The 9,854-nt window shown below is 35.5% G+C and overlaps 1 protein-coding gene across 1 annotated transcript in view; it reads right to left on the bottom strand.

Annotated features, from left to right (window-relative positions):
• wdr46 (WD repeat domain 46) overlaps window positions 1-9,587 on the bottom strand; it is a 32,054-nt gene extending 22,467 nt beyond the window's left edge. The window contains exons 1-5 of the mRNA XM_016459677.1: window positions 9,445-9,587; window positions 8,525-8,665; window positions 6,573-6,653; window positions 3,925-4,037; window positions 2,161-2,248 (exon numbers count right to left, since the gene is read on the bottom strand). Coding sequence (XP_016315163.1) covers window positions 2,161-2,248; window positions 3,925-4,037; window positions 6,573-6,653; window positions 8,525-8,665; window positions 9,445-9,507 — 486 coding nt within the window. The 5' untranslated portion in view covers window positions 9,508-9,587. The remainder of the gene's footprint in view (window positions 1-2,160; window positions 2,249-3,924; window positions 4,038-6,572; window positions 6,654-8,524; window positions 8,666-9,444) is intronic.
• Between the last annotated feature and the right edge of the window lie 267 nt (window positions 9,588-9,854).

Below are 9,854 nucleotides of genomic sequence, written 5' to 3' on the forward strand. Positions count from 1 at the left end.
GCGACTTCTATTTCTGAAAATATCAGTTAGGAGATTTATAGCGAGTGGTTCCCTGCATTATTACAGCAAAGCATGTTTACATTACTAAGCTGCTGCAATGGAGCAGCTCTAATGCTATTAAATTAAAAATGATGTACCATAGAGCAAATAAATAAATAAATAAAAAAATGAACAGTGAAAGTAACAAAAACTTCTAAAATACATTTTAATGGGAATAATTAAGTGTGAAAATAACAGAAGGATATAGAGTGAAACCAAAAATTATTCAGAGACCAGATACCATATTTCTTACTAGTGGGTGCAGGACACTATAGTTAATTTATGTAAGTGAGGATAGCAAAATAAAGTAAACTGTGACAAATTATACCCAAAATTTCTTCATACAGTGGACTACCAGTAAAACTGATACAAATTTGGGACCAAAAATTATTCAGACCGAGTCTGGGGAAAAAAAAAAACTGAAGTTCAGGTTTGCATGAAGCTGGGTGACAGCATGCCCAGGAGACTACAGGCTGTCATTAAGGCTAAGGGTTGCCCGACTATTGATTAGTAGTTGTGTAAATACTGTCATACTAACAGCTGTCTGCTTTTTGGTTGATTGTAATCCATTAGGCTACATACCTTTCTATCAAAGTTATCTAACATTATCAAGCTGAATTTGTTCTGACTCGGTTTAACTCCTTGTTATAATTTATTACCATTTTCTAAACTATAGTGAATAAACTGTGATAATGTGAGAAATGTTGGTGTCTGAATAAATGTATGTTTGACTATCTATTTGACAAATAAAGTTAACCAACTAACATTATACATACTCTTTTGGTTTCTGTACCCAATATTTAAAAAATGTACAAATGCAATAAAAATATTGGTATCGGTACTCGGTATCGACAAGTACCAAAAATAAAAGTATCGGTATCGGGCGAGTACTGGAAAAAATGGTATCGGTGCATCCATAGTTTTAAGAGAAAACTCTTAGCTAAAAACTTTTACTGCTATTTAGGAAAACCCTTAGTGGTACGATAAAATGTTTAGTGAATACGGGCCCTGAACTACACTTTTAAAATCTGATCTACACTTTTAACAATTTTAATGACTTAGCCCAGTTAATTAAAGGCTTTTTATTTTTACTATACGTAAAATTAATACCTTGGTGTATTTAATTTTTTCAATGAACAGTTGTAGTTTTATTAATTAAACGTTAACAAAGATGAATAAATACTGTAAGGATTAGCTAATGCCATCTCAGAGTTGCTGCCCCAGTTCTTTTATGGATTTAAGCTCAATTGCTTCTGTCTGTTCACGTAACCCAAAACTGACTCGGTGATGGTAAACTCAGATCTGTGTGGGCCATACCGTCTGCTATAGAACTCCTTGTTCATACAAAAATCTCACTGAACTATTTGCAAAAAGAATGTCTGTAAATCTAAGACTGCTATTTCTTACTGGCACACTTAGCCAACTGAAACCACACAATAATCAACTTAAAATTAGAGACACACAAAAAAATTTGATTGACTGGTCAAGAATGATATTGCTTTTTTGCAATTATTAAAATATTAATGCTAATATTAATCTCAAAGCAACCATGAAATCATCCATCTGTGAAATTTATTAGCTCTTTTCACACATTAAACCCAATAAATTAGTGCAAAATTACCAGGTTGACTTTTCTGGTTAATACACCCTATATGCTGTTAACACAAGCAACAGCGTTGCGTCTTTTTACCAGTTCCAGACCATTATATATCAGCATCAAAACACCAGTAGACTCCGTGATGTTAATCATCACAAATTACCTTTAAATGCTGCACCATTTTCTTTATCCCCCTGGATAAATTTGACAAAATTTTTGACATCCAAGTCACAGCCGTAAATGTTTTTGCTCTTAAAAACACGAGACATGGTACAATGCCTTGTTCAAACATAGCAACAATATTAATTTATTGGTAACAACTTCTCATAACTGAAATTTGTCAGAACTGATTACCGGTACTTTTGAAAAAGCCGTTTATGATCTCTTAATGTTAATTTATGTGTGAAAGGGGATACTGATACCACATACTTGGTTCATTTCAACATATTGATTTTCAAGCTCTACAAAATCCAGTAAGGTTAATAATAAACAGTAGTGTTCAAAATAAATCGTTGACCTATCACCTTTGATCCAGAAGTGATGTCAGCTGCATCTGCTATGTCATCTTGAGAGATTGTGTTTGTGTCTTCATCCTCATCTCCTTCCAGGAAGCTGATGACAGACAGACAGTTATGAGCTGTGTGTGTGTTGTGTGTGTACATTTTTTTGTGCATATTTGCTAATTGAGATGAATAAAGAATAGTTCAACACACAAGCAGTAGTTTAACAAAATGTCCAAGCTGGCCATTTCTATGCAATACATGAATGTACAAGGCTTCTGGGGAGAGAGTCCAGAAAGCAGGGTTAACTTTACGTCACATAAACCCCAAACTGTTGGTTGATTAACAAACTTTTTATTAGCGGATATAGAGATGTTTGATGCTAAATATATACATTAAAAAAAATACAAATTAACTGCAATATAAAAAGTCTGTACTTGAGAAGATAATATGGCTGTAGTTAATTTTTTTTGTTTAGCCATTTTGCTTCCACATTTGTTGTAAGGAGAGATGTCAAACGGATTTTTATTATAGAAATACATTTTATAGAAAATCTCCCACTGCAAATAATAATAATAATTATAAATACATAAATAATCAAAAATAAATCACTAAAATTACAATGTACAATTCCAAAATGAACATTGCTTTGTTATAATAGTGCTTGATAATAAATAAACCGAGGTATCCCCTTTGTTGAAATCATGGTCCTTGGAGAGCGGTATTTCACATGGGCTCCCCTTCTGGTCTAGTGCCCTGGGCACGTGCCCGGTAGGCCCATGCGTTAATCAGTCACTTAAAAATAAATTAAATATTTTTATATCTTTTTAAATATTTTAAATATAAAATATTGTGCAAAATCTGTCATGCCCACTGGAACCTCATCAACAGGGAATGCATGCGCTGAATACTTCTTAAGTAAACTAACCCTGGGACATAATGTTAGACAATAAGTTGCTACGACTACTTACTAGAGGTGTAACTACACGCATTTGCCACGAAAACTTTGGTTTGGTATGCGTGTGTACCAAGCTAAAGCAGAATTGTTTTAACCACTACATCTGCAGAACTTCTTTGTGTGTGGAACACATTTAAAAACACTGTTTGTAAGTTATTTCGATACATATTCAAACAAGATAAAGAAGATATATTGGCTGATATTTTTGTTTGGCCAATATGTTGAGGGAAGCGGGAATTTTACATTGACGGTGGCAAGAACGCCAGCACCTGAGTGCACGAAGCTCCCATTCTCTAGTTTACTGTCTCTGTTAAACAGTTCTGACTAATAAATTATTATGCAGAACTTTTAGCGGGCATTTGTAGACTGCGTAAAAATGAGTGTGCATGACCGTTCCTCTGTTTGAATTGATCACTGACCCTGAGTTTAAATATTTAAATGGAACTTTTCACAAATATTTATAAATGTGTTTTTACTATCTTTATATTAAATAGTGTGACCCTGCTGTTTAAGATATCAGCAGTCAAAAAATCTATATCGGTCGACCACTACTTGCAATATAGCACCAAAGTCACATGGACTACTTTTGTTGTGCTACTTTTAACAGTCACAATCCACATTTACTTTTATTGTATAGAAATAGAGCAGCTTGGACATTCACATTCTCCTTTCTCATTTTGTGTTACACATTAGAAAATCATATTTAAAATTATAAGAAGGTGATGTAATAACAATTTACATTTTTGTTGAACTCTTCTTTTAATACTTCTGAGGGTTTATAGTCAATGTGGCAGATGAAAAAAAGAATGACAATGTGTGAACTGCATTACCCAGCATCCTCTGGAAGTAAAAGATCATATCTCGCAGCCTGTTTCTGAGCGAGTTCAGACATGGCCTCAGAGGATATAATGGCTTCTTTCAGCCTTTGACGGGCTCCTGCAGGCTGACACATAAAAGCAGAGTGAAATCATTTGAAAACATGAAAAGCAGTCCTTGTACAGATTCAGATGATGTTTCTAAGTTATTTGGGTGAATCTCACAAAATCTGCTAAAATCGTGTCCAGGTCAGGTTTACCCCCACCATATTGCAACAAGGGAAAAAAACGTGTTCGCATTTTTATAATGTACTTGTGTGCTCACGTTTGGTGTATGAAAAAAATGAAGAGACCAAACAAACTGAAGATTAGAGAAGTTGATATGTTATGCCATTTCCATTTATGTACCATAGATTTTAAGCTGTCAAACCACAAAAAGACACACTTAGTACTGAAAAAAATTCTATTCACTATGTGTCTTACAGACTAGACTGTGAATTTATTTCAAAATTGTAACATAAAATTACCGTAAAGTGGTTGTTAATTGGTTAACTATGTTACCTTGCCATATATAGCGAAAAAATGTAAATGGTTGTTTAATTTAATGTTCGTCCATCGTTTTCGAAGAGGGGGTGGGCTGTCCACGGTGTGTCCGCAGGTGGCTGGTAAGGCCGATACGGGCACAGAATGATCTGCCGCATGTCGGGCAGACATGTGTGGGCACCACTGTTGCAGCATTTGCAGCTCTGGCTTTACGGAGCCTTGGTGGATCAGCGTGCGCCATGTCGATCGGTCTTGTGCCAGGGCTTCCCAGGAGGTGGTGTCAATATCCAGGGACTTGAGAGAGGCTTTCAGCGTATCTTTGTATCGCTTCTTTTGTCCCCCGTGCGATCGCTTTCCTTGAGACAGCTCACCATAGAAGAGTTGTTTGGGTATGCGGTGGTCTGGCATCCTTACAACATGGCCTGCCCAGCGTGTCTGGGCTTTCATCAGCAGGGTGTGAACTGACGGCAGGCCTGCTCTGGAGAGGACTTCTGTGTCTGGCACCTTGTCCTGCCACCTGATCCTCAGAAGTCTGCAGAGGCAAGTCGTGTGGAAGTGGTTCAATTGCCTAGCGTGCCTCCTGTATACAGTCCAAGTCTCACTGGCATACATCAGGGTAGTCAGCACTACTGCCCGGTATACTTTAAGCTTTCTAGCAAGGCTTATTCCACGGCAGTCCCACACGTTGGTCTGCCGAATGCAGAGCTTGCCTTGGCAATTCTGTAGTTGACCTCGATGTCAATTGTCACTGCGCGGGAGAGGGTGCTGCCAAGGTATGTAAATTGGTCCACTGCTTGCAGCTTTTGTCCCTTCACTGTGATGGTGGGCTCTTGGTATTGGGCTTTTGGAGCTGGCTGGTGCATCACTTCGGTTTTCTTTGTGTTAATAAGGAGGCCGAAGTTGTCGCATGCTGCTGTGAATTTGCCCATGCTGGCTTGCATTTCCTGCTCTGATCCAGCATTCAGGGCACAGTCGTCAGCAAAAAGGAGGTCTCGTAGCACAGTCTCCTTTATCTTGGTGACAGCCTGGAGTCTTCGCAGGTTGAACATATTCCCATCTGTCCTATATCTCAGGCTGACTCCCAAGGAACTGTTCTGAAAGGCGTCTTGACAGCATGGCTGAAAACATCATGCTGAACAGGGTCGGTGCCAACACGCACCCTTGCTTGACGCCGTTTGTGACGGGAAAGGCCTCTGAAGCTTTTCCGTCATCCAGAACATGAGCCATCATGCCATCGTGGAACTGACGTACCATCAGAATGAATCTGTCAGGGCACCCAAACTTTGACATAAGCGCATTATCTTTATTATTTATTATTAATTATTAGACCTTCGTGACTGACATTGTCAAAAGCCTTGGTGAGATCCACGAAGATGGTGCACAGTTCACTATTCTGCTCTTGACACTTCTCCTGGAGCTGTCGGGCTGCGAAGATCATGTCCACCGTGCCGCGCTCTTTACGGAAACCGCACTGTCTCGGGTAGTAGCCGATATATAGCGAAAAAATGTAAATGGTTGTAACATCACATTATATGTAATTTTACTCTAAAATAACTGTCAAATTTATGGTTTATGTTAAAAAACTATGAACTACCATATCATTTACTGTGGAAAACAGTCAAATGGCATTCCTAGACATTTGTGTGCAACTTTACATATAATTATATTTAAAGTTTTGTTTCTTTCATGTTTTCATCATCAGTACTGATTATCAACATATTAAGGTAAAAAAAAAAATTTCTGTGGTATCGAAATTGGTATTGAGATATACCACTGGTTATACAGTAGATACCATTTCAATGGTATCTTATTTCCAGCAATAAAAAAGCAGTGGTTTGTGTTTTAATACCATTCCTATGTAAGGTTTTTAATGTTTTCTTTAATAAAAACTCTAAAATTCAGGGCTGACTGTTAAAAATTACTTCAAAAGTGTTTGCAGAAAAATATAGAGATGTAAAAATTTTGTTCACATTGTCCACCCCTAATAGTGACTTGCATCCATTTTTACATGCCAAATAAACTCAAAACAGAAACATTAAAATAATATAGGAAAACATTTTGACGATGTTGTAAGTATAACACTTTTTTTATTATTTTATTTATGAAGAATTTGGACTTACCACTTTGTATTTCTCTCCTCTCTGAAACTTCTGGAGTTGCTTATGTGGTATAGGAGCCTCACCAGAAAAAGGGTCCTTTTTCTAAATTTACAACATAAGCCAACAGAAAGTTGAAATACTGACTTTTTGACTATGGCCAAATTTTGCCAAATCAGGCCAGACAGTTGAAGCAGAAGCATTTAAATGACATGTGAAACTAAAAAGAGCAATTAAAACAATTAATTAATACAACTGCTTAAGTTAGGATGTTGGTGACTGTTAAATTGATCGATTGCAATTATTTGAGATAACCACAATAAAGGTGCATTTTAAATTTCATTATTTTGCCATCCAAATATGAGAAAATTCATTTTTAAAGCAGTGGTTCCTAAATAATTTGTAATCAAGGTACCCCTTTATAGTGATTTTTTTCCTCAGATAAGCATAATTACACATTTCTATTCTGTTGAGCACTACAGGGATAGCGTATTTTTGTAGTCCAAAACCCAGAAACAAACATTTTAGCATTTCCTGTTCCATCTTCCTGAAGTCTATAGTTTTTTGGAATGGGTTTTTGGTTAAATGCCTAAAATAAAGTCTGTGGTTAATGCAAGCTCAATATATTTTCATGTTTTATTCTACAACATAAAATACATCAGTAATTTATTATTTGTTTTTTTAAAGTTCCTACTTGCTAGCAACTGCTTTTTTTAAATACATGTGTCTAAATGGGACTACAGAGGTTGTCGGGGATATAAAACATCATGCCGAACAGCGCTGGGGCACCAGGACCAAGTCTAACCCTATTCAAGTCCACCCATGAGGTAATACTAAATTTATAATTGTTATGAACAGTAAGTTTTGTTTATCATATGTCTCTAAAACTCTAAAGTAATTGTTTAAAAAAATCCACATTTTAACTCATATTTTGGCTTAATAGCAAAAGTCCAGCATATGCAGAACAGAACACTTCTGTTCTAGAAAATCTATTAGGCCTATTTTATTATATAATTTAATGACTTCTTGTGTATGAACAGAGCTCAACAACAAGAACTGTGTTTTTAGGTCTTGTCAATTTAAACATTCAAGTGATTTCAAACCATTTAAGTACAAGACGATGTGAAAGCACTCAATTTGGCACTTGACCACGGTTTTCTGTGCACTCAAAGTAGCCTCTCAGACTGTGTGCGAAAACCAATCTGAGTTCTCTCATTCACATCTTATTGCACTTGAACAGATAAATACATTAAAAAGAATGCCTGAATGCATGTCTTAGTGAGAATCCTTGTAAACGCAGTCAGTTATATCTTAAGTGAACAGAAAGTTTGGAGAAAATTGGATGCCCGTATAATAGATCCATACATAAAGGCAAAAAGTGTCAGCCTAATATACCCACAGGCCATTCAAGACATAGATGAGTTTGTTTGTTTTTATTAGTTGTTTGGACTCACTGCAGAGAATTCACTGGTAATCAAGTGATGTAATGCTAAATTTCTCCAAATCTGTTCTAATGAAGAAACAAACTCATCTTGGATGGCCTGAGGGTAAGTAAATTTTCAGCAAACTATTCCTTTAATCATTCGCAATTATTTGTATGACAATTAATTGTTAGCAAAAATTCTAACTCGAGCTTAAATTATTTTTTGAAAGAAATAACTGCAATAATATAATAATAAATATAAAATAATAAAATATAAATATTATTTTTAAAGAAATAACTGCAAACGTATTTATCCAAAGTACCATTCATGTATTCAACACATCAATATTTCTATTTGTTTGATGCTCCATATGTGCTCATAGATATCAGTATACTACACAGTGAAACAAGGCACAACAAACAAAAACCACTTGATGCCCCTTTAAAACTCACAAAAAATGTTAACTATTATAAGCACTCTGATTTCAAGCTTTTAACAGCATACTAGAGAACTACTGTTAAAATATTTCACTGAATGGAAAAATACTCTTACCTCCAAACTTTCACCATTCTTCCTTTTTAATGACCTTTCTTTTACTGTTGATTTATTCTGGTTCTGAACAGCTGTACCTTGTTCTTCCTCTGGTCTCCTTTGGTCTGTGTTTTCCGTTTCCTCCCAATAGCGTTTTGGAGGCTGAGTGAGAAAAAGCCAATCAAATTCATAAATGTTTACCTTGTTGGGTAAATAACAAATAAGACTGTCCATGATAAGGAAAAATCTAGTTCTTAGAAATACAGATTCATGAGTGTCTGCAACTCTCTATTTCATTCTATTCCTGTCTTGTTTGTTTTATTTTCATTGGTTACATCCGCCTAACTTCGGCTCTGTTTCTACATTGAATTAAGATGCGTTTTCATTAATCATACTTTTTATTAAGAATTTTTTTTTTAAAGCATAATAATAAAATATTATTTTAAACTTTTTAAAGTTCTTGTTTTAATAACTTCACTAATCAATAAGATCTTCATTACAATATTGTGACAAATGCATCAGCCTAAAAAATAACAATGAATATTAATTAAAAGCATGCTCATTACAAAAGTGTATTCAAGTCATTGAAATCCATAGGAATATCATGTAACGTTAGACAGCAGAGTACCTATAGTTAATATGACATTTATTCAGTACACTATGGTAAAACAAATTACCATGATATTAGCTAACGATATATGATACCATCAGCTTCACAGTACATTTTGTAAGCAGTAGATTTACTCCATTCTATCAAAAAGATCACGAACAATTGTTGAGAATAATTTTTAATAAATAATAAAGCCTCTGAAATCAACAAGCAATGAGTTTTGTTTTCTGACAACATCTTTACTGTAAACATCCGACATCAACAAAGCCATTTATACCGATATGTAAAAGCGGATAACATTGTAGCCAGAGCAATGAATGATCATATACACCTTTTTCTTGTTCATTTTCTCCACGTGTGTACTCGTCAACACCTCCGGCACGAGCGCTGCCATTTTTGTTTGAAAGGACGGACTGGTTGTCGTTGTGTTCTTCTAACGATTATTAGCAGTTGGCAAATCAGCTTAAAGGTAAAACACCGCCACCTACTGAGCTGGAGTGTGGAGATGCTGCTATTTGTAGGGTTTACGTGTCCTGAGGCGCTAGGAGATTTTTGAATGGCTGATTTCACGCTCAGTTTTCTGTTTAGCACAAGCTCATATCATCCTCTTTCATATATTACATTATTACATTAATGTAATGTATGTATATATATATATATAAATGTATGTATATGTATATATATATATATATATGTATGTATGTATGTATGTGTGTGTGTGTGTGTGTGTGTGTGTGTGTG

Source organism: Sinocyclocheilus anshuiensis, unplaced genomic scaffold (genome assembly GCF_001515605.1).
Source record: "Sinocyclocheilus anshuiensis isolate Anshui unplaced genomic scaffold, SAMN03320099.WGS_v1.1 scaffold2823, whole genome shotgun sequence".
Taxonomy (NCBI): Eukaryota; Metazoa; Chordata; class Actinopteri; order Cypriniformes; family Cyprinidae; genus Sinocyclocheilus; species Sinocyclocheilus anshuiensis.